Source organism: Python bivittatus, unplaced genomic scaffold (genome assembly GCF_059951505.1).
Source record: "Python bivittatus isolate LINGU-HERP-01145 unplaced genomic scaffold, Pbiv_v1 ctg000220_np1212, whole genome shotgun sequence".
NCBI classification, from domain to species: Eukaryota; Metazoa; Chordata; class Lepidosauria; order Squamata; family Pythonidae; genus Python; species Python bivittatus.
The window spans coordinates 20,002,220-20,027,650 of record NW_028277048.1 but is presented as its reverse complement, the minus strand read 5'-3'; the positions used below and the strand labels follow the sequence as shown (position 1 = coordinate 20,027,650).

At 42.4% G+C, this 25,431-nt stretch overlaps 1 protein-coding gene across 9 annotated transcripts; it reads left to right on the top strand.

The window, feature by feature from the left end:
* Positions 1–9,174: 9,174 nt before the first annotated feature.
* On the top strand, positions 9,175–24,195 carry CDK4 (cyclin dependent kinase 4). 9 transcript variants are annotated; one of them, XM_015888830.3, is made up of 10 exons: positions 9,221–9,299; positions 9,671–9,738; positions 10,021–10,228; positions 11,292–11,541; positions 13,829–13,964; positions 14,101–14,268; positions 14,843–14,952; positions 21,741–21,791; positions 22,574–22,709; positions 23,327–24,195. In XM_015888830.3, the coding sequence occupies exons 4-10, from the start codon at positions 11,315–11,317 to the stop codon at positions 23,417–23,419; spliced, it is 921 nt and encodes a 306-aa protein (XP_015744316.2). In that variant the 5' UTR covers positions 9,221–9,299; positions 9,671–9,738; positions 10,021–10,228; positions 11,292–11,314; the 3' UTR covers positions 23,420–24,195. The 9 variants fall into 9 exon arrangements, with proteins under 9 accessions (XP_007432706.2, XP_015744316.2, XP_015744315.2 ...); XM_015888829.3 differs by having other exon boundaries at positions 9,668–9,738; XM_015888832.3 differs by lacking the exon at positions 10,021–10,228 and having other exon boundaries at positions 9,223–9,299.
* Positions 24,196–25,431: the final 1,236 nt, after the last annotated feature.

The window sequence follows — 25,431 nt, the reverse complement described above, 5'->3', positions numbered from 1 at the left end:
TCAAGTGATATTTTCCCAGTAAACATTTTCCTCTGAAATGTATCTTGGGGGGTGGGGTGGGGAGAGCTGTAACATCTACATATCAAAATGTTTCAAAATTCAAGACTCGCAAAATTATTTGGAAAGAAAATCTTTCCTTTGAGGCTTCTCTTCACCACAGTCACCTCCCTCCTGCCTTAACTGGGACAGAAGCCTATTCCCAGAAGCTTGGCAGAGCGGAGTTTATCTCCCACACAAGCACGCAATGCTGAGTCAGGCCCGCCAGAATTTCAGCTTTTGGTAGGGACCTCAAAGCAGATGCACAAACTGGTAAGCCACCCCCGTTAGCAGGTGTATTCGTTGGAATCCTGGAGCAAGACCAGGCACCCAGGATGAACTGATCGTGCTGTGAGGCTCCTGCCTCCTCCTGTGTAAGAGTGGCCCAGTGGTCATTCGAACAAAATTCTCACGGCGTATGAAACTGGAACATCATTTTTGTTAGGGAACTTGAAGAAAAATCCAGTCCTCGGGGCTTTTTCCAAATGGATATCGTTAACGCAAGCCAAAAAGTAGACCTTTTCAAATATTCATTCTAGCTGTTTTTGAATAGCTTTTACATTGGATTCAAAGGTGCTGCTCATGTTAAAACCGTTTGCTTTGGAAAATTAATGTGTCACATTATTAGACAACTCTATTAAGGTTTAAATATTTGACTTTTTAAAGAAGAACTCCAACCTAAAAAGATTTTAGGTTTTGTCAGTAGATGAAGGAAAGGAAAGGGCCACAGACATAGTGTCATAATAAAAATGTGGAGGAATGGAGAGAATCAGTGGGATTTCTAGGTACAAATTTTACAGAAAGGATAGGTAAGCGTATATGATAAATGGGTAGGTCAAGCATATTTATATCTCTGGCCTTTCCTTTATATATTTATTTATAGTATAATTCACACATATTTATACAGGTCACAGTAAGATACAGCATGAAGCAAAGAATGGGAAAAATTAGGTTAAAAAGAATTAAAATGTGAAAGAATGCTTCTTTTCATTGCAGGTGGAGTGTAAATACCTGCAGTCCTAAACACAGAGGAACTAACATGGGACTGTATGAGCTGAGGCTTGAAACGAATGCCAAAAGTAACAACTAAGGGTTCTTTGGGTATTGCAGAACAAGAAGAAAGGTGAAGAAGCTGTCAGTCCCCTGACTGAAAAAGATAGTGAGATGGTGATGGACAACAGGAAGAAGGCTAAAACTGCTCAATTCCTGTTTTGTGCCTGTCTTTTCACATAAGGAAAACATAGTCCAATGTGTCAGAAGCCTCACCATGGGGAGCAGAAGAGAAATGCAGATCACATGAAGTAAGGAATCGTTAAGAGAACACCTAGCTACTTTGAATGAATTTACATTTCTGGGACAGGAGGCTAAAGAAACTGGCAAATGTGATCTCAGTATCAGTGACTGTACTCTTTGAGAACTCCTGGAGTGCAGGGTAGTGCCAGTTGATTGGAGAAGAGCTAATGTTGTTGCAATCTTTAAAAAACGGGAAAAAGTAGACCCAGGAAATTACAGACCAACTGGCTTGACATCAGTACTTGGGAAGATCCGAGCACTTAGAAAGGAACAAGATGATTACTAGAAGCCATTATGGGTTTGTTAAAAACAGGTCGTGCCAGACAAATCTTACTGCTGTTTCTGACAAAGTAATTAGATTAGTAAACCAAGGGAATGCTGTGGATATAGTGTACTTTGACTTCAATAAGACATTGAATATAGCCTCCTTCTTGATAAAATGGAACAATGTGGAATCAGTGGCCCCACTACTGTACCAAAAGGATTTAGAATTGATTGAACAACCATATCCAATGTGTGGTTCTTAACAGATTTGGAGGGAGATATGCAGTGTGTTATCTCAGGGTTCTGTCCTGGGCCTACTATGTTTAAATATTTTTGTAAATGACTTAGACATCTCTTTAATCATAAGGAAATAGAGGGTATGCTCATCAAAATTGCAGACAACACCAGGCTGGGAGAGAGGGGTTGCTAACACTTCAAAAGATAGGCTCAAAGTTCAAAAGGATTTTGGTAGACTTGAACAGTGGGCCTTATCCAACAATATGCAGTTCAGTGGTGAGAAATGTAAGGTTCTACACTTACATAGGAAAGATAAGTACAAGATACAAGATAGGCACTACCTGTTCAGCAGTACGACTATGAGAAGGATCTGGGCATCCTGGTAAACCACAGATTACAGATCACAGCTCCAAAACAACCAATGCAGTCTTGAGTTGTGTTGACAGAAGTATAGTGCTGAGATCGTGGCAAGTGGTAGCTCCACTCTATGCTTCACTGATCAGATTGTACCTGGAATACTGTGTCCAATTCTGGCTGCCATAATACAAGAAGGATACTGAAGAAATATAAAGAGGGCAAAGTGACAAATATAGTGAGGGGCTTGGAGGCTAAATCCTATGAAGAACAGTTAAAGGACCCGGATATGTTTAGCCTAAAGAAGAGGTAAAGGGGAGACAAGATAGAAATCTTCTAATACATTAAGGGCTATCACAGGGAAGAGGTATGGATTTATTCTCCATATAGTCTGAGGATAGGACAAAAACCAATGGGTTGAAGCTTTACAGAGGGAAATCCAAACTTAAATTAAGGATGAATTTCCTGACTGTGAGGGCTACTAAGCAATGGAACAGGCTGCCTGCTAGATCAGTGGATGCTTGAAATTTTCAAGCAAGATTGGATAGCTATGTGTCTGGGCTAAATATGGTATGAATACTCCTGCCCTAGGCAGGAGGTTTGACTAAAGACCTCCAAATCCTTTCCAATCCTATGATTTTATGGCTCTATAATTTCATGATCTAAAGGGTGTATATTCCCAGCAAGCAAATGTGGCAGCAGTAACAAGATACTTGCAAGGAAAAATTGGTCAGTGATGGTTCCTAATTCTTCCATGGCTTAATTTTTCTACTGACTCTTAATTCTCACCTATCACTGTCATAAAATTTTATTTATTTATTTATAAGATCTATATGACTCATCTTGTAAGACACAATTCTGGGGGGTTAACAACAATAATAAAAACACAATAAAACAATCCAACAAACAAACAAGAAACCTGGCATCCAATCCAACAGCATCCATCCAACTACAGGTAATCCTTGTTTAGCAACCACAACTGGGACTGGCAACTCAGTTGTTAAGTGACAAGATCACTAAGTAAAACTGCAACTGTGCGTCTCTAACCAAAAGAAAAGAAGTCCAGTTGCCATGACTCAGCCTCCAGACAATTCCACCTGGATGACTGAGAATCTTCATAAACGTCCTGCTTGACAGTTTCCCAGATGCATCTGGTCAGCCACTGCATGAGGCCAAATGTTGGATTACATGAATTTTGAACTAATCTAGCAGGGCTCTTCCTACATACTTACTGAAGAGGCATAAAATATTCAAGCTGGTTGGACAAGCTTAGCCTAGCAGCTAACCATTGTTAGGGAAATAGCAGGCCAATAGCTTTTACATTTTCTCTTGTCAAGGGCCAGCAAAGAATGGAATGGCTCTCCTTTCCTCCTGCCTCCAGCTATGTGTGCATAAATGGGAAGCCAACTGGCAGTTTTTACAGGCAGGCATAAAAGAGACTCAGAGCACAAAGGAGACTCAGGTTGAACTGTGAAAAACCTAACAGCAATTTGGGCTGCTGGCTTTAAAAATGTAATGTACGTGCAAGTGAACTTTGTGGGTGTTTAATACTGTACCACCAACTCTGTTTAGCCTGTATAGTTAATACTGTAAATACTCACAATACTGTGGTACTGTAAAGAATACTCACAAACACTACCAAGCCTCATAAATGGTTAGTGACCTTATTCCAAAGCACATCAAAGCCAGATAAGTGCAGCTGGAAATTTTTACTGCCTGGAGAACTGGGACAGTTATCACAAAATTTCCAAAAAAAAAAAAAAAAACATCCTCTATCACGTTTATGAATCTAAAAGAAAAAAAGAGGATGGGGAATCCCTGGCAGTATTTTCTTTAAAAGCAAAACCCAGGCAGTAAAATATTCATCAGGAACAAGCTTAGTACACAATGAGTTCACAGAGTGCTTCCTCAGGCAAAATAAAAAGGGGTGTGGGAGCAGGGGGGAAGAAGGTGTTTTGGGGAAAGTGTGGAATTGTTGCAAAATTCCAATAAATACAGTGCAAGGAAAGGGAAGCAAATGGAAGATGTCATTTTAAAAACATAAAAATCCTTCAGATAAAAACTGCAGATCCTTCCACAATGGAAAAGAGAATAAAAAAGGCACAGTTCTTGTTAACATCAGTACTTAAGAAAAGTCCTGTTGGATCAAGCCATGCACCCATCTAGTTCAACATTCTATGTCACACAGTAGGCTGGAGGGTGCTACTTCCCTTCGGCTGTTGTTCCCCAGCAACCAGGACATAAGGCACGCTGCCTATAATTAAGGAGGTAGTAAACAACAAATCAATATCAGTAGCCATTGATAGTCTGATCCTTCATGAACTTGTCCAGTGTCCTTTGAATAGCATCTAAATTGGCTGCCATGACTACAACTCCTGGTAGCAAATTCTGCTGTCAGTCTGTCTAGCTGGCTGGCTGGCGATATCTAGCTAGCTATCATTTTGTTTACATACTGCTGGACTCAGAAAACATCTCCCAGCAATTCACATCATCAAAAACATAAAAACATAATAAAAATCTGAAAACCAGTAAAAGCTCACATCTGCCATAATACAGTAGACATAATGGTGGCCATTCACTCCCCAAAGGCCCTCCTGTCTTTAATAATTTCCCGGAGGCCAACAATGAGAGTGCCAGACTAATTTACAGAAAAAAAAAACATAATTTGGGGGCTGCAAGTGACAAACATTGCCTGCAAGCCCCAGCCCCTTTTACCTCACCTAACTGGTGGACCATTAAAAGATGTTGATCAAGTCCTCACTGGATGAGTTGAGTAGGCTGCTTCTGGGCAAACAAGGCTGTCCTCTAAGTATCTCAGTGCCAAAGCATATAGGACTTCATAGGTCAAAACCAGCACTTTGAATTGCACCTGTAAATGTACTGGTAACCAGAGCAGCAACTGTAAAACAGGTGTTTGTATGAGCAACAAATTATTTTATTTCCTTCAGGGCACAAATACATATATAGTCATTAAAACTGTTAAATTTATAGCTAGGGCTGTCCAACTGAGAATACATTTTAAGGTGATGAACTCAGCTAAACACATACTGTTTTGTACTTTAGTACTCATTTTATGTCTCTATGTTCTATTTTATGTTACACTATTTTATCTCACTCTTTCATCTTTATTTTATCTTATCTTACTTTATCTTATCTTATTGGGGCTGATGCCAATTGTTTTGATATGGACTAATCAATAAAGTTAAAAAAAAAGAGTAAAGTGACTTTGATTCATTAATATATGGGCTACTGCATTTTATACAATTATAATTTCTAATGGTCTTCAAAGACTTGTCGAAGGCTTTCACGGCCAGCATACGATGGCTGGTGTGGGTCTTCCGGGCTGTGTGGCCGTGTTCTTGAAGTTTTGTTTCCTAACGTTTCGCCAGCACCTGTGACCGGCATCTTCAGAGTGCAGGAGCACAGACAGCTCCTGTCTGTGCTCCTGCACTCTGAAGATGCCGGTCACAGGTGCTGGCGAAACGTTAGGAAACAAAACTTCAAGAACACGGCCACACAGCCCGGAAGACCCACACCAGCCGTCTTCAAAGACTCTTTAAGAAAGTAAAAATTGGAAACTGGGCACTAGTTGCTTAAGTTGTGTAGGCCCATGAATGGCTTTTTGAGGCCACCTCCTTCAAGGTTAATGGAAATACTATCTCTCCCAACAAAACTTTGACTATTCCCTGGATCAAACTCATCATGCCTCCTTGAAGAAACCAAGAAGGATATGGTTTGAGGCTGCCAGTGGCAGAAGTCATACTAGAGAGCACCCTCTCCACTTCACCAGAGTCCACAGACCAAAAAGAATCCCAAATAAAATTGCAGAATGTTATTCCAGATACTACATCAGATTCTGAAGAGTCCAGATTACAGTGAATCTGAGCAACTTTGCCAGCAAAATAGTGCACTAAGTGACCATAGCAGCCAGGGCGTAGTTATTCCTGCTCAGTGTTCTTCAGAATGGAATAGGCAATCTTGAACAAGGCTACTGGACAGCAACATGTTGACTCAGTAAGAACAGAGAAGTAGGCACACTTTGCTGTTCCTAGTGCCACAGTATAGGCTCAGACATGAGCTTGCACCCACATTCCATCAGATTCACTCCTCATTTTCCTCTACCAGTACTCCAAGTGTCTTTTCTGTCAGTACTTCTTCCACAAGTCCTCAGTAAACCAGGAACTCCCCAGGATCCTTAAGAGCAAAAGGCTGTTAAGAAGTAATCAGGTCAAGAGCCTTGGTACTTCACAATTCCAGACAGCAACCAGACTCTGAACAGGAATCCTTATCAATTTGAGAAACTCCCCAAGCATTCATGGGGATCCATTAAATGCCTGGGATGAATGATTTTAATAAGTCTAGCTGTCCTGCAGGGGATCCCAGATAACAACATCACATCTGGACTAGGAAGTGATCTGGTTGTGTCAAAGGACTAATTCCAACATCTTCCAGGGTCTATCTTATGCCCACCTGAGTGTATTGGGTCAGATATGACTTGGGACTAGGCCAAGGTTGTCATAAAGGCCATGAATTCCTGCATCCTCCCTGAACCCAGCTCAAGGCATAGGTGTTGAAGTCCCCCAGCACAAGAAGTTGAGGAAACTTTTGCCTCAAGCCTGGCAACAAGGTCCAAAGGTTCAGAAAGAGATCCTGCTAGACAGCTGGTATATAAGCAGGACTCCTAACTTGTCCCTGTTGCCAAACTTAACACACAGGCATTCATACCCTGTTATTCCTCCATTCCAGGAGACCCTGGTCACAGGTAGTCTGTCACAACCATTGCTATCCCACTGCCCATCCTTGGAATCAAAGCTCTTGAAAAAACTGAAACCTAGAGGGACAAATCTTGCAGAGGGCTACATTGCCTCCCTCACCCCACCAAGTTTGGTAATGCATGCCAGGTCTGTTTACTCATCCATGGTCAAATCATGGATAAATACAGTCATATTGCAGACATACTTGATGTTCACTATCAACAGGGTTGAGGCTAGGGTCACCAACAATCTTATCACTTTGACCCAGGAGTGGGACATCTGGGCCAGAAGTGGGGACCAATAGCAGATTTCTAGCCTCCCTTCCCCTGTAACAGCCTACCCAACACCTCCCACCATATCTTCTATGATATGTCACAATCAAAATATGCTTGCTTTCTCCCTTCCTACATGATAAGAATCCAGGAACCAATTCACACTTTTCACATCTAACCTATCATCTATCTCAGCTCTTCCCCCCATTAATTATCCCCCCCCCCCACTTTGGGACCTATTCAAAATAAACTTTAAGGTAGATTTTAAAAAGGCACTGTCTACCTCTGAAATCTAGATGTTTAAAGAATAAAATGATTAATCCTGTTCTACACAAGCAATTTATTGAATGGGGTTTTTTTCCAAAAGAAAAAGGAATGAGATCTGATATATGAACTTAATTTAATTAGAACACATTGCATTCAGATTTGAAGGTAGGATTTTATCTGCCTTGATTCTGGAACTTCCTCTCAGAAATCTGCTTAAGCAAGCACTTCAGATGTGCAGGAAAGGGTGAACACATTCCTATTATGAGCAAATTGCTGTTGTATGATTGAGTCAGGTCCTAGCTTGTTAAGTTTGGAATGATTTAATTATAGTGTTGTCAAGTTGTGTTACTGATTATACTCCTGCTGAGCATCAAATGTAACAGTTTTTACCTTCATGGAGATGGTAGTGGGGAATACTTAGTCTTTTATATTCTTATAATATACACAATAAAAAGAAAAATGAATTTAAGTAATATTATGATATATAATTGAGGGATTTAAAATGTTTCTTTCAATAGAAATAAGAATTACACCTTCTAATCAAGACACATTACGTCAGAGGGGCAGCTTTCAAAGTAAACTGAGACAAGAGGAAACCCTTATATTCATGGTCACATTTTCAGCTGACTAAGGCCTGGAGAGGCAGAGGCATTTAGTTCCACACACTGACTCACTCCCATGTGAAACCAGACTCAAGGAACAGTCTTTTTACCCCAAATCTTCCTGTGTTAACTGTGGATTTGGCAAGTCCTTCCTTTAGGGGCTTCTTGACTTCCCATCATTTCCCTGTATTTTGATAGTGACACAGGAGGAGCTAAAAGTTCTGCAAAAAACTCTCCTTGCTATCATTACTGTTGGAGAACCACTAAAACTTTTTGGCTGTGTCTCAGGATAAACTCTCTGAGGGGGTATGGTATGTACACTGGTTTCCCTAAACATCAGGGTTAAGCTGGCAAGCTGACTGAAAGCATTTGTGGTGGAACTGAGATTCAACTTACACAGTCCACTCCAATGGAAACACCTAGCTGACCTTGCTAGGAAACTTAAGTACAGCCACCTTAGCTTAGAATCTGGTTACGGCTTGAATGGGAGACCACCAAGATTTTCCAGGGCTGTCGTGTAGACTGAGACATTTTTTTAAAAAAAATCAACCAAAGGCATCAATCCCAAACCACTGTTTGCCAAGAAAACAACACGGATGTGCCCACATAATCACCAGAAATTGTGCTGGATGCAAGAAAGGCTTCACTTTTACTCCCTCTACCCTACCGTCTACCTCAGCTCACCTGATGCCCTCTGAATGTGCTGGATTTCAGCTCCCATAATTTCAGCACGCCTGGAAGTACTGACTGGGGGCGACAAAAGATGACCTCTAAACCTCAGGTTGGAGCAAAAAGCAAAACGGCAAGCGCTGGCCGTAAGGGTTAACCAAACTCGCCCGTCAAAGCCGTGAACAGGCGCCGGAGCCCCGACGTCCTTTGAGGGTTAGCAGCTGCACGAGGCCAAGGCGCGCTTGCTCCCTGCCAGTCGCGCACACGCGTTGCAACATTCTGCCCTTTCAGCCGAGGAGGAAGAACACCTGGCCCGAGCCAGCATCCTCGCAGGAAGCAGGCGCCTTCTCCCTGCCCCCCCCACCGCTTTGAAGAAGAGGGGGAGGGGGAGCTACGGCTTAAGCCGGTAACTATGGCGACCTACTTCCTTCTGGTGGCCACTCTGGCTGTACCGCCTCTCTGATTTCGCCGGGTCTTCCAGCCCCGCCCACCAGCCTGCTACCTAGAGCGCCGCGGAGCTGTAGCAGCCCCGTCGCGGCTCCTTTACTGGGGTGAGTTCGGGCCCTGCTCGTTTGGAACGCGGAGGAACGGGAGGGGGGAAGGGGGGAGCTTCCCGATACGGAGCACGCGCTCCCGCTTCTCCCGTGTGTTTGCAAGAGGGGGGAATGCCTTATCCTGTTAAGGAAGCCTTGCACCGGGAGTGAGTCAGAGGGGCCGGCGTTGGGGGAGCAGGCGATGTCTTCGGATCACCGCGGGTGGCCTCGGCCTGCGGGTTTTTAAGAGGGGTTTTTACGTTTCGCAAACGCCTTATCACGTACTGCAGTTCCTTACTGTCTGGTGAATGAGGCTACTAAGGGAGGACGCTTCCCCCTTCTCCGATCTCTGTGTATGTGTGTGTGCGTGTGTGCGTTTGTTCTAGGAGGCTGCGAAAGGAGAGGCGGTTGAGGAAACGGCTGCGATGTTGGGAGCGTAGCCGTCGGCTTTGTTCGGGTGAGTTAGGATCACTGGTCTCGCACGGGGGTGGGAGGCGAGGATAGGGCGTTGTTTGAAATGTAACTGTTCTTGCCTGGAATCTGGAGCGCGCGGCGTAACAGCGGCGTGGTAGTAGAAGCGCCCGAGAGCCGAGTGCGGGAGGCTTCGCCTTCGAGCCGCCTCGCAGGCTGCCCTCCGCGTGCGGGGTTTCACGTCGCGGCCGGGCTCTGATCCGCCAGTCCCACAGCCGAGCGGTCTGTCCATGGGGTGAGGACGCTGACATGCCCCCCATTCCTGTAGGAGTCTGAATGTGCGGGGCCTAGCCGCCTCGTTTGCTGCAGCGGCTTTACTGTGGGTGTGGAAAAAAGTTTTAGCGCTGTTTGGGGGCACGTGGAGATTGTTTGCGGTAGGAGCAACACGCCATCTGTGGCCCAGAGCAGTGGCCATGTACAGCTTGGGCAAAGCCGTGGTCGATACCGGCTAGCAAGTTGGCTGTTTGAAAGACAAGGTAAGCGTGATTTCCTTACGTGAGTACTTTCATGGGGCGGGGCGGGGGATTAATTTAAGTTGTGTAAAATTGAGCAAAATACATATGGTTCAGTGCATCCAAGTATGCCCCGTATCAACGATCTTCTGTACCCCATCATTAAAATATGGGGAAAGGCCAGGTTCCACCTCCTCTAGTTGTAATTATGATACAACAGCTCTTTTCAAACAACATTAATGTATGTACTCAGGATCTGTGGTGGGGGAGAAAGGGGGATTGGGGAAGCCTAGCCAAACTTACATGCCTTCATTAACCTATCGGAATAATTGCTGAGTGCAGACTGTACATGCATAGTTCTGTATATATACAGAAAGCTTACTGCCCTGTTGATATCCACTTAGTATCTCTGTAGCCACTTTAGGGAAGATGCATAGACTAAAGTTTAAGTTAGGATTTGCTTTTCCTTTCTCCCCTGTTGCCAGGTGAACACATTGAGTGTGCACACTTAGGACAAGTTATTATGGTCAAAATAGGTAATACTATTTGATGAGTGCACCCCACTCATGTTGTTGCAAATAAAAGGGCTGGAATGTATACGTGAATCATTTGGGCCTATGTGGGGAGCATATCCCTATCGATGCTGTTAGAAAGGGGAATCCCCCAAAGTGCCACTTTCCCTGCAAGCATTGCGAAAAGCGGCACCTGCTGAAATTCCCTCTTCTGCATCAATATTAAAAGCCTAGTTATCAAAATCTGCTAGTGCTATCTGCTGAGTCAGATCCACTACCCACTTGAATGCAGATGGAAAGAGTTCCAAATCCATTTCTCTGTCAAAAGGACCAGGTTCCTCCCTTAGAGTTGTTTATTCTAGCGAGGTGGGGAAAGAAGCTGTCCGTCAGATAAGGATGGGGGTGCCGTGGAATCCTTGGGAAAGGCTGTGATGTAATAGATGGGTTCTATGTAGGAGGAATAAACTGGCTTGTTTAAAAACAAAAGAGAACGATTGTCCTTGGGGTATTCAAGGAGCTTGCTATGAGAAGAGATAGATGAGAAGTAGCCTTTCTCCTCTTCCTTGCTCTTTTAGAACTTCAGCGACTCCAGCAAGGGATGGCCAGGATGGCCATGGGCGTGCAGGAACAGTATGAGCCCGTGGCTGAAATTGGTATTGGAGCTTATGGCACTGTCTTCAAGGCCCGGGACCTGCAGAGTGGCAAATTTGTGGCTCTCAAGAACGTACGAGTGCAGAACAGTGAGAATGGACTCCCGCTGTCAACGGTCCGAGAGGTGGCCCTGCTGAAACGTTTGGAGCACTTCGACCACCCCAACGTCGTGCGGTGCGGGACTGATCCGTGACTACAAGCCTTCCAGGGTGGGATTTAGGGGAGGGTAGATGTGCAACTAGTCCAGGACTAGGGGGCTGGTGTTTAAAATTGCCTGAAACTGCTGCCTTTGAGAGTCAGTTGTGTAAATGGCTCAAATTGTCTGTGCGTTCTATATCTTTGCAGAGATAATGGTAATTATTTTGCAAATACAAATAATACAAATAAATGTTATACTGTGGCATGGGCTTTTGTGGGTTTCATATGATGATGAATAATCCTCAATTGGTAAACATAAATATATACAGAGAGAATGTGCCATCAAGTCAACATACACTATATACATACATACAGAGACAGCGTGTGTGTGTGTAATTTGACTTAAATGGTATACTGACATTCAAAAAGCCCAGTCTTTAGACAGTTCAGTGATGCAAAAGAACATAAGTTTATGTTAACTAATCAATTTATTTATCCACTAACAAGGGGACTGGAAACTATTATCTCTACACAGACTCTGCACAGAACTGATTTTCTTGATAAAGTGTAATTCGCTGGAAAGTTTTTAATAGTCTTTTGTTCAACTTGTGTGAGATTGCAGAGTTAAGGCTTGGAAATGAAGACAGGGCCAAGACTTCATATCAAGGACTGGATAGAAGGAATATGTTCAAGATTCAGTGCTGTGAATTTCTCCAGTAATCTTCTGTATTCCTGCTTGAGTTTAGCCTATAATGTTTGAGAGCTATACTTGGAAATGAGGCTGTCTTCAGTTAGGGCAGCCTTCCTAATTCAGTGCCCCTTTTAAGTGATTCGGATTAGGCCAGGAAACTGGTGGTCTAAATTGGATCTTAATAGGCAGAACTACAGCTTTAATCACCCTTGGCCAGTGTGGCCTTTGTATACAGGAAGAATGTTCCTGGTTGGGAAAAACTGATATGAAGAGCAGGATCACACAGTCTAAGAAATGTGGGAGGGAAAATCTAAGTGTGATCTATTTGTAGTCTGATAAATATGGGTTGGCTTTTTAGCCCTCTATCAAGAGCAGGGTGCTGCCACACTTCCTAGCTCAGTTAGGATAACCACAATCGAAGGTGGTGAAAGAGGACTGAGCATATTGTGCCTCCATTGATAACTGTCACAGCCACTTGTGTGGAAGGTGGTAGCCCTCTTCAGGTACGTAGTTAGCACCAGGAATATGGGGGTTTGGATGGTGGGCATTGCACTGAGGCATGGCTTGCTTAACTCTGATTTATTGAATAAACCACAATTGGCCTAGGTTTACAAATTATGCTAAGCTTTAAGCTATGATTTACAAGCCACATTGATTAGATCCCTATAACATGCTAAGCCAAAACTGAAACAATCAGATTATGACTTTGTGCGCAGTGGGTAATCTGAATTCATTAGAGCTATTTTAGAATAATTTGTCTCAGATTATAGTTCTTGAGTTATTTGGTCTTCTCCATTCTTTCTCCCATGCTGCATCCTCCAATAACAATGGGTACTTTCATCTGCCTTTGTTCTGTGGAGCAGACCAACTAAGGGGATGGGCTATAGCTTGGTTAGATCATTCATTGAAAGTGTAACACAGCCTTTTATGGTGCAGTGTCTTGGCAACAGAAGGAGACCAGTCATACTGGGGTTGCAGATCTAACGTAGGTGGAGAGCCAGATTAGAGAAGACTGCTTGCTGTAAAGGATCACCTTTATCAAATAAGTCAGATCAGAAATTGGGTCTAGGAGAAGCTGGTGGGCTTAGAGACTGTTTTTTTCTATGTGGCTCTCTGGTTTTGTCCTGACAAAGGGAATGTGGAGGCCTTGGCCTACTGGTAATTTACAACATGCTCAGTATTTGTCTTAAGGATGACTCACAGCAGAAACTGGATGAATTAAAAGAACTGTAGAGCTAGAATGGGAGATAAGCATAGGATGGGAATGGAGAGATTGAGGGAAGGGGTATATCAATAAATCTTTTATAGAAGGATCTTGAGGCTGGAATAGACGTATGTTGGTAGGTTAGTGAGACAAAGAAAAAAGCATATGGGGCAGATGGCATGGACCCTTAAGAGCCTAATACGTTAAACCCATTATGTAGAGGCCTGTATTATTTCTTGCAAGCTTTGAGGTTTCCATCCTGTCTCCTTATTCAGGACATTTGATGTGCCTGGATGTGATTCAGGATCAGCAAAACTATTCAAAGATCCTTTTGATTTAAGAAGATGTATTCTTAACTTCACCAGTCTCATTCTTTCTTGGCAGTTGTGGAACATTTGCTGAGTGTCTTTTCCTTCATTCCTCTTTAGGCTAATGGATGTTTGCACAACAACTCGGACTGAACGAGAGACCAAAGTGACTCTGGTCTTTGAGCATGTAGATCAGGATCTGAAAGCATATTTGGAAAAAACACCGCCTCCTGGCTTACCCCCAGAAGTAATAAAGGTAAATGTCTTCAGAGGCACCTTAGATTGATGTCTGGTACTCTGTTTTGGGCTGGCCTCCAGATGGGGTCAGAATACAAGGAATCCTAAGCAGAGATGTTGATGTCACATGTTCTTCTCCCACCTCTCACCTCCAGGACATGATGCGTCAGTTCTTGAGTGGCTTGGATTTCTTGCATTCAAATTGCATTGTTCACCGTGACCTTAAGCCAGAGAACATCCTGGTGACCAGCTCTGGTCAAGTCAAGCTGGCTGACTTTGGACTGGCTCGTATCTATAGCTGCCAGATGGCCCTGACACCATTGGTGAGCACTTATGAGAAAGAAAAAGGTCTGTTCCTGCTAGCATAGCTAAGTTGGGAGATTCATGAGAACAAGAATAAACCAGCTAATTCCATCCCAGAGTTTTGGACTTCCAGCTACTAGAATCCCAGGCTGAGCTGGCAGGGGCTTATGAGAATTGGGGTTATAATACCTGGAGGATAGCAGGTGGCTGTTCCACCATGTGAGATCTTTGCAGCTAATAGGAAGGGACTGCTCTGTTATTGTTTTTCCTGTTGATAGTGTACAAGAGATATTCCATAGCCTCTGTGGTCTTGGTAGGTTTTATGGAAAGCAGCTTTGTGCCTATAATATGTAGCTGCAGATCTATATTCGATATTAATATTAATATTATTTCCAAACCAGAATCGATGCCCAGAAGTTCTGTTGGGAATGGAGAGGTGGGTAGTGCTGAATAGGAATGTGAAGGAAAGAAGCGTGAAAGAGAAGGCATCAGGATGTTTCTTATGAAAGTTAGCCTCATCTCCAGTGTGGATCTTGAGCCTCTCTCCGCGGCTTTTGTCCATCTTCATGCTTCTTGATTTCTCCTTTCATCCAGGTGGTCACCCTCTGGTATCGTGCTCCAGAAGTGCTACTCCAGTCAACCTATGCTACTCCGGTGGACTTATGGAGCGTTGGATGTATCTTTGCAGAGATGTTCCGAAGGAAGTAAGTGGTTGAGGGGAAGGAAGAGGGAAGGAGGACTTTCTTTCCATTTGGGAAAACAAATCATCGGGGTTGTAGCAGAGATTTAGCTAGCTGATTTCAGATTGTTTCAAAGCAGTTGTGTAGGTCCCCATAATGCTTGCTGTTAGGAGCATTGGCAACAGTCTGAACTTCCATGCAACCCCTTCTTCCCAATTTTGATTCTTGCATATTCTATTTTTTAAATATTTCATGAGGCCGAGTTTGCTCAGAATACCGTTAGGGACGTTTACAGGATTGAGTCTGGGTGGGAATGTGTTTCCTGTGTGTGCTTGTGTAAGCCTTTGGTGGGGGTGTTACATTTGCAAAGGTTAAATCCATGGCTTCCTTTTTCACAGCCTTCAGGATAGAATGGGATAGTTTAAAATGAGAGCGAAGGATTGATACAGAGGGGATAAAGAATAGCTGGCTAGGAAAAGGGGCCGGTACCAAGGCAAGGGCTGGCCCAGCTATTCTGCCTTCCAAGGAGACTTGCGTTCTGCCCCCATTGCTTTCCTTGTGCCAGATTAGTGTTGGTGAATATACTTTTTACTAGCACATACCACAGCCAGCAGCACAGCTGGGAAACAATAGATTAAGGCTTGGCCTGCTCGAATTCTGTCTTGCTTATCTTTCAGGCTAAGGACTGATAGGGAGGAGTCAGTGACCTGCTCTTGCTCTTCTTAGCCTCCCCTTTCATGAGAAGATAGGGTTAGGGAGACTACAGAGATGAAATGCACCACGTGCTGTTTTGAAATCACCTTGCATGTAACTTAAGTTTGAGTATTAGGTAACTTACCAAACCAGTCACAAGTCACGGCGCATTCATGCGCTTAGTCACTTCACAGACTTGCACTGGAGGAGAAAAACTTTCTGGCTGGAGTGAGGGGGAAACACACAGCTAACCAAAAATCCCAATTTCATTAAGTAGGGCTTTGCCAGTTCTCTCCCCATCATGTAAGTGAGTTAAAGTGCTGCTGTCTTCATTTGCATAAGGGAAAAAGGGCCTGGCTGTTACTTCCGTAGGTTGGTGTATTTGAGTGTGTGGGTTTGCTCTGATATCAAATCAGGCTTGGTTATTTTGACCGTGCTTCCAAACCAGGATTGCTCAGAGAGGCACATATAACTTGGGAGTGTATTTCTCACTACTTATATAATTTGCTCCCATAAATTTCTTCTGGCAGATTCAAGAGTGCAGCCAACAGACAGGCTTCTTTTGAGGCACGTACCGCATGAATAGTTCATTACTGGATTTCATCCAGCAATCTTCAGTCCGTTGCCACTTAGACTAAAAAAGTTCTTAGCTGATTTTACAACAGACGGTATTATTTACATCTTTGGATGCTAAGGGTTTTTTGGGGGGTGGAGGAAGGTTATTTTGTGAAACACAGCAGATGTCCAAAATTCTGCAGTTGGGATATTCTCCTTCCTTTCAAACAGCATCTCTCTGGGCTATAAACAAGCATAAAATACAGACACAGTATAATACTAGTCACCTCATTATTGATACTACTGTATTACTCATATAGCCCAAATTTCACATCCTTAACATTCAACAAATGTACCTGTTTTACCACATGTGAAACCCTGCCACATTCTGAGTCATTTCTGAAACAGAAACTGTTGTTACAAAAATAGCTGTCTTTGTCTTTGTGACAGTTCCCGCGTTTTAACAAATAATATACAGCGTGAGTCTCTTCCAAAGGAACGGTACTTCATTTTACACTACTCTTAAAATGTAAACAATACAGTGAAGTTACTCCAGTATTCAGTTGTGGATTTGCAAGATGGTCTTTATGTCGTCATATGTCCGTTTTTTGGGAAGCTGTTAGAATCTTCTGTTCCTGTCATAATCAAGAGAATATAACCTGACAGAACAGAGATACTAAATTGGGAAGTAAATGGTGCAGGACTTTTTTTTTCCTGACCTTCACTCCAGTATGCCTATTCTACGTCAGTATGTTACTTGGTACTTTTCAAGAGCTAGAAGTCGGTGAACATATGCCCTGTATGTTTTTGTTTATTTTTTTACCTTTTTTTCACTACTACTTTTATAAAATTGTATATTCATTTTCATTGCTTTTTCTGTGGTTAATTTTTAAAAAATTAAAAAGTAACATATCAAAATGCAAAACTAAAAATATTTGTGTTACACGTTGGTGTAAACCTTAATGGTATACCCTTTACAAAACTTAGGGATGATAAGTTGACCCTCTGAATTTCAGTTCAAAATATAAATGATTTATATAATTGTGATCTGACCCATAGAACAAATATATAATTCCTATCATATATTAACAGTGTATGTTGAACCAAAGTTTTTGATCTAACTAGTGGTCTATTTGTCAAACATGCAATAAATGTGTAGCCTGCCAGATGTCTCTATATGACCAAAATCTTGAGCAACAAATATATATTAAGTTCCAGGGACATCCACTTATCAGTGCTTCTAGGCAGCTTGCAAGGGTTAAAGACAAACTGTATTTTGAAATGGATATGGCGCGGGGGTGGCGGGGGGTGTGTGGCATAACCCTCTGGGATATAGGGTGGATGTGAAAGAGACAGATATATCATTTTGTGTAAATGATAGTTCATTAAATAATATATTCACACAAGGATTCTGATGTTTCTGTCTATGATTAGGTCCATTCTGATATAAAGAAAATACATAATATAGATCACTCTAGAGGGATAATTTTTTTCTTATTGGTCATGATTTGTTTTTGATTGAAACTTCACTATAAAGAAAATGGAAAGCCACCTTTTTTCTGACAGAGCCTATTACATTATCATAATAAACGTAATTTTGCAAAAAATAACTAGATCAAGGAAATTCAAAATAAATTTCTCTTTCATAAGATTACTTTGTTCAGAGAGGGGAGGCACTATCCTCATTCTTAGAAAATCAGGAGAGAGTGTATTTTCTTATATAGCTGAAAATGGAACCTATTCAGCATTTATATTTAGAACACTTTCCATGGTCAGTAAGTTTATAATCAGTAGGTGTGTATACTTACAGGTGGTCCTCCCTTATGATGGTACTTGGGACCAGAATTTCTGTTGCTAAGCAGTGCAGTTGTAAAGCGCAACATCACATGACCACATTGCTTAGTGACAGCAATCCTGGCGGTCCCAGGTGCCGATGTTAAGTGAGGATTGCAAGTTGTTAAGTGAAGACCTCACCTGACTGCAACTTGTGACTTCCTGCTGGTTTCCAATAAGCAAAGTAAATGGGGAAGGTGGCAGGAAGTTGCAAGTCCCGGTCATGACAAGCCTTTCCTTAGGTGGCTTGCAAGCGGGCCGGTCGGTGGGTGGGTGGGTGGTGCTGCAGCTTAGCGCAAGTGCAGGTGGGCAGGGGGGTGCATGCTGTGGCATGAGGGTAGGTGGGCAGGGAGGTGGCATGCAGGGGGGTGGCGTATGAGTGCAGGCAAGCGGGGGGTGCTGTGATGGCTGGAACTTCGATGACCGGTTGTAAGTCCCCCTCGTACAACAAGTTGCCGTTGTAACTTTGAACAGTCACTGAATGAGTGGTCGTAATCCGAGGACTACCTGTACAGCCCTCCTTGTTAGTAGGATGAATCTGTTGAGGTCCATGTAATTTGCAGTTATACTAGAAATGTTAAATTCACAATCAATTCTCCGATTGGCTGCGCATGAAATATCCCCTTGTAGAGTTGCCTTGCTTCATGATCATTTAGCAGTTGTGCTCTTTATAAAGTTAGGTTTAGTCTATTCTGTGCCTGCTTCTCATCAGTTCTTCTACTAAATCAAGAAAGGGAATCATATTTTATATCTGCTCAGTAGGTAATTGGGTAGTTTTATTATTATTATAATTTACATTTAATGCACTCATTTTCTAATATATTATTTTCTTGAGTGTTACATTCATTCTAGGGGTATACCTGAATTTCAGATTTGAACCATCTGAAGTTTGAAACACCTTACCCTGAGTGCAAAAAACCTCTTTTGGATGTGGAATGGGCTGTCTTGGTCATTTTGGAAGTATATTGAGCTTGAGACCTTTCCAAAACGATCAAGGGAACCTTGTTTTGCACTTGAGATGGAGTGTTTTGAACTCAAGGCAGTGATGTGGACACTCCTACTACATACAGCTTGTCTTTCAGAATCCTGTAGGCCTGTGTAAATGTATATTCTCATACAGTGTTTGGAGCAGTGGCTTTCCCTCTTGACCACACCATCTGCATTTTTCACAATTAAACCTCCAGTGTTGAATCACCTCTAGTATATAATTTCTACAAGTTGAATGAATAGATTGATCCCCAGCTGAATCTTTATCTTTACTAATTTCCCATCTTGAGCTTTTATTGGTGAACCTCCAAAAAGGATGCTTTTCACCCATTAAAGCTACTTTTTCTTAACTTCATTCAAGTTTGCTTTCTGTTTTCTTTACTCTGTTTTATAATATATATAATTTATTTATATATATATATGTATGTATGTATGTATATTATATGATATATAATGATTTCCGCCCCTTGTTCTGCCATTATCATCTTTGCCTTTTGTGGTGTTTTCATGGTCCCTCCTGTGTTGCCCAAAACCTGATCCATTATATAATATTCCATCCCCCTATTCCAGCTGTATCTCAGTCTTTCCAAATATTGCAACCTGCTTCTACTTAGCCATCCTTATTCAGATGACATCATACGCCTTTTCTTTCTATGGTCTATTGTTATGGTATCTTAGATTGCTGTTCCAATGCATATCTTTTCTCCCCATATCTCTTCTATCTCCACTGTTTTTAGGATTCCATCTGTAATTAGCTTTCCATCCTACTGAAGCTGTCTTCCCCCATTTCCTTTAAAGTATCATTTTTTCTGTTCTCTAAGGTCCGTCTTGAAATACTGTGAGCCTAATTCATCCACCTCTTCCTGCTATTTCTTCTTCTCACCAGTCCTCTTCATCACTTAACTCATTCCTTTGTAATCTCTGCTAAATATTGGCTGTATTGATTATTCAAATAAGTTGGCGGGGAAATGACTGCAGTACTGGTAGTAGGTCGTGTTGAAAATTAATTTTACTCATGCTGTCCAGTCCAAGGGTCTGTTTGGTGATCATACCCTTGATGTGTTTATAATGAACAATGGAGCGGCCATAATTTGTCTACTGTACTCTGAATGTGTTGCTTCAAGTAGTGTTATGTCAAGTAGCATTGTCATGAATACTGTTGGGGCATTGAGATATAGGTACAACAATTGGGAACCCCCTGTTCCCATACATGTAACAGCTTTGTAATCTTTTCTAATCAATTTTTCTTTTGTTACCTCTATATTTAGAACATCTTTATACTGAATTGCTGAAGCATTTTTCAAGTTCAAATTTTGGACTGCCAGACTAAATTTAGCCCTATTATTGCTGATGTTTGATTTTCCTGTTTTGCAACTGTGTAATTGTGTTTGCATCTGCTGATTTTCTGTTTTGATAACGTTCAGGGCTGCAGCAGCAGTGATTACTTGCATTTCTCAATCTCTTTCTTATTTTCCTGTAACTTTACCTTTAAGGCTTTCACTTCTTTTGATCTCTCGGTTCCTACTGCTGTAGATACTAAATGTGCAGTAAATGTTGCGCGTAATACCGTAACCTACTCTCATGTTGCGTATAATGCCATAGCCTACCCTTTGGACTGTAATTGTTTCCTTTGGAGGCATCTCAGCAACATTTTGTTCAGCTGTTCTACCTGCTCAAAACCAGCAGAGGGGGTAGCATAATAGAAGGTGGCTGCCAAAAAGAGGTGGCCACCAGCTTTCAGAGGTTTTCTGCAAGCTCTTTCTTTCTTGCCTGGCCCCTTGGCATACAAATGTAGGAAAGGAAGGGTACATGGCATGGGGTTTATTAGTGAAAGCCAATTATGCTTTGTGGTTTTGCCAACCATTCTGACTGTCTAAGCTTCCCTTTCTCTTCCACACAGAATGTCAGGTGCTTAGCACAGTTTTTGGCTATCAGATGGTTTAAGATTTATTAGCTCCCTTCAAGCTTTCACGCAATACTGCATCTTCTTGCAGAGTTCTCTAATCTTCTTTCTAAACTGTTCGGTCTTTAGACACTGTAAACGATCCAGTGTTAGTTCTGAACTAGGTTATAATTGTCAAGCATCTGTCTTTTAAAATCCTATTGAAGGGATATTGCACCTTATACAAGTTCTGTCAAAAGCTGCTGTTTTCATCTGGAAGAGGTGGTGGATCTAACCATTTATGAAGTATGTTGATAGATCTTTTGAAATCTCAAAATGTTACTGGCTGAGGACTAAAAGTTTGGGTGTGAGATGCACATGGTTCATTAAGCTGCAGAGTTTGATGGAATTGTGGATATTGATGAATCTGAAATTCTAGTTGGGGCAATCTGATGAAGAAGTGGATTGTCTTGTGTCATGTATCCTTATTAGTAGGCCCCATCACTAGGTACACTCCTCTCCTGTCTGTACCATTTTCCATTGCTTGCTAATCCCAGTTGTCTGGCTTGACTCCTACATTGTCTTTAGAAAATTCAAAGCCTGTCTCTATTGAGCTTTTTTAATTGTTACTTTTCTCAGCTCAGTGGATTGAGTCATAGCTGCCCTGAAAGAGTTAGCCCTGTGATGCAGCTCCTACTGCCACCCCCAAGTAATGCAACATTAACCAAGCCCTATGCCTTGACCTCAGTGCCTTGATATCAGAGAAAATAATAAGGAAGAAGCAGCCCTGACTTTAAGAGACACAGAATTTGTGAGCTTCATAAACTGCCATGACCACAATTTCCCTTTATCTTCTTTCCAGACCTCTCTTCTGTGGCAACTCTGAAGCTGACCAACTGGGCAAGATCTTTGAGTGAGTCTCCACTTCTCATTCTGTGTCAAAGGTTCTGAGTCAGTAAATCATCACAAAGAGGAAGTTGCTATAATTAGTTAGAGCATTGGTTTTGCTCAACGTATCTAGAGGTTGCTTGCCTGATTCTGCTCTTTATAAGGATCCCAAGCAAAAGTTTGTGGGTTTGTTTTTGTGAGCCAGAGAAAGCAGAAGTGTCACATTACAGCTGTAAGATCTCATTTTGTTGATCTTTCTAATTGAGCAAAGAACTGGTTGGCCATGGGTGATAGGGGTTTGGCCACTGACTTTTGTTGAGAGTTAAAGCAGGAATAACATAATAATGGCCCTCTGGACACTCCTGAATTGTAACACCCAAGGGGCACAACCACTTATGAAGGATCCCAGGAGTTGCATTTGAGCAATATCTAGAGTACACAGGTTTCCAGTTCATGTGCTAAAAAGATGGTAAGAAATTATGTGAATGCAACTCATCCATTTTTAGAGTATTTTGTTGGCGGTGTTTAATGATTAGTTGTGCTTGATTCCGATTAGATTGCATGATCCTATTACTAAGCAGGGGAGGTATTATTTAGGGGAGTTATCTTGTTCTGCACTTACAGGCTCTGGAAATCCTGAATTTAGAACAATGGTTACAAGATGAGAAACCATTTATTCATGTAATTCAAAGACTGGTGTGCTGTGGTAGGGAGCCAAAGTACCAAGTCTTTGGTATTGCAACGCCCAGCAGCATTGAAACCAATCTGAGCTAGATCTAGCTCATGTTTTTTCCTTCCTTACTGCAGCCTGATTGGTCTCCCTTCAGAGGAGGATTGGCCATTGGATGTGTCTTTACCACGCTGCGCCTTTGCTGCTCGCTCCCCACAGCCTGTGGAGAAGTTTGTGCCAGAAATTGAACTTCTGGGGGCTCAGCTGCTTTTGGTATGTTCCAAGACACCAGCGTAATTATGGAGCGAACAAGCGCAAAAGTGGGAGTTGAGAACAGGGGATAGAATGATAATTTGGAGCCTGAACTTGGTATTATTTTGAAGACATTAATGGAAACATGGAGTGAAGGAAAGATTTCCTATCTAGGTAGCTTACATGAGTCACCAAGTCATTGGCTTCTTGCACCCCACCTTCTTGGCATTTGTCTTTGGCAGCGAAGAGGCAGTGAGTGTTGGTGATTCAGTATTTGATAACTAGGAGTGACTTAGTTTTCATCGAGTCATGCTGCTGGTGGCAACTGCAGCTGGCATCTGAATAATGTACTGTGTGAATTCAACATTAATCATAGGATAACGTGGAGCAGTACTTTCAGAATAAAGCTGATTTCAGGTTTAAGAGACACACCAGAGATCTCTAGGATAGATACTGAGAATTGCTGGAGTTGGAGCCAGCTCCTTTACCCCAGTTCTTGGTTTGTTTGCCTTCAGGCCACCTCTCGTGGGTCTTGGTCAGGAGAGATTTGGAACACGTCCTGAAGTGGGGATGTATGTGCATATATGTTTTTTGAGATGTATGTAATGGATTTCCTTTTTGTGTATGTGCCTCTCTAGGAAATGCTGACATTCAATCCGCTGAAGCGTATCTCTGCCTTCAAAGCATTGCATCATCAATACTTTCAGGATAAGAATGCAGGGGAAGGGTAGCATCCCAGCAGGTCCCTAGCATGGGGGAAGAGACTGTACAAAAGACTTTGTGAATGTGTGTATAAGGATAATGTGCACCCCACCAAGTGGCTACACTCAGACTAGTCCCCAAGCTGTCCTGGCTGTGCTAGGATTGAAGGGGGGGGGGGAGGACGAAGCTTTTGACAACATGCGTGAAAACAGAAAAGATCGTGTTGCAGGACCTGCACCACTGAAATCCTTTCCCACCCTGAAAATGTTAGGACTCTAGTGGCATCTCTCTGCCACCATGCATACACATTCTGTGTTCCTGGGTTGATCTCCAGTGGCATTCTTGAAGGTCAGTTTGTGTTTGGGACAGCCTGGTTGGAGGCATCTCGATCATCTATGGGTTCTTTGCCAAAGGTCTCTTTTTGATAACCCCTTTTTCCCTAATAATTTTTTTATAACAGTTTACACACAATAATGTTGCTGCCTTATCACATTCCTGTGGCTAACAGTTTGACACTAAAGCCTTGCCTTAGCATGTTACAAAGCTCCACAAAAATGGGAGCAGAAGAATATTTTTGTAAAGTCTTCACAATTCTTTTTTAATTGCCAAGACACTGGTCAGAACAGACCTACGCTGTTGGCTATCTCAGCATGGGAGACATGCTCAGATGGGGGTTTTCTCCATCTGTTTGATTTCAAATATTAATGTGAAACATTTTTAAAGGCTTCTAAAAATGATAACATTTCAATAAAGGATGTGGGCAAGGTCCAGGCAAGTATAGCTTGGTCTTTCCCTTTTCTTGTCACTTGAAATTGTCTCGCGTTGTGATTAGTTTGGTGAATGGTTATCTGGGTTTGGTTGCTCAAGTGTTGATTCATCTACACCCAAAGGGGCTTTCAGGAACAGAAACTCATATTGAACCTTTTGCTTTTCAAATTGGAAATCTGATGCTTCACATTGTGTATTCCATGATGTGTACTGATGAGATCCTGTAAATACATGTTTTTCAGAATCTTCCAAAGGTAAAAGATTTATTGTTAAGTCCTGCCCCTTGCCTGATCTGTTAATGGGGTTCCTGCCAATCTCTGAAGTAGCATCTCTAGAACATTCTTGAACTTTGCTTATCCTTTTTCCTTTCCTTTTCGTGTTTATTTTCACATATCCATTTTACTTTCTGCTAGATATTTCTTTTTTTCTTTTTCTTTTCCCTACCTCCCTTTGTTCTTGAGGGCTGCTTTGCCCTTTACTAAGGGTCTTATGGACCCGAAGGTGCCATTTAGAAAGTGCTTTAGATGTGGAGAAGCTTTTGTCAACATACATATTTGCCTGATCTGCCTTGGAAGAGGGTAAAAAGCTAACTCTTGCTCCTGTTGCCCAGGATAGAACAGGGAAGGTGGCCGAGTGTCCTGCATTTGAACCATTAGGTCAGGCAAGGAGGAAAAAGACACGTCAAGAGAAAACATTGTCTTCCCTGGTCCCTCCTTTACTGGTTGCTGAGAGCCAGGAGATGCAGCAGATCCCCCATGAAGGCCTTGTGGCTTTGGACCATCTAATAGGATTCCTTGCAAGGAACAAGTTGCCAGGCTCCCATTCACATCTTCCTGAGGCAGGCGACAGCTGCAGAAATATTACAAGCAGATGCCTAAAGTATTGCACACTGACAGATTAATGTAGCTGACTTGGATGCAGAGAGAGATAAGCCCTTTGCAAGCACACATGACTCTGTTCCTTGGTCTTCCCCTGGGATATTGAGCTAGGATCGAGGTGGCCTTATTGGAGGGGATGACCAGGCAATAACCTGCATAGAATCCAGAAACACGGGCGGCAGAATCACTCTTAATACAACACAGTGCTGACCCTGGCACTCCCATCCTAGTATCAAATGCAAGCGGGGATGACAGACGTCCATGGTCACTGTTGGAAGGCTCCACATACCTGCAGCTAGAGCAAGTAACCCCATTTTGGTAGTTTGGTCCCAGCTTCAAAAACCTTTGCACAGGATATGGTGTCAGCAGCCCAGTCAATAGTTTTGATTAACAAA

Bases quoted from the DNA above. Each gene is read 5' to 3' on its own strand.
- CDK4 (XM_007432644.4), top strand. From the start codon at position 11,315: ATGGCCAGGATGGCCATGGGCGTGCAGGAACAGTATGAGCCCGTGGCT. The intron at 14,269-14,842 runs GTGAGCACTTAT...CCTTTCATCCAG, and splicing joins AGATGGCCCTGACACCATTG to GTGGTCACCCTCTGGTATCG. The intron at 21,792-22,573 runs GTGAGTCTCCAC...TCCTTACTGCAG, and splicing joins CAACTGGGCAAGATCTTTGA to CCTGATTGGTCTCCCTTCAG.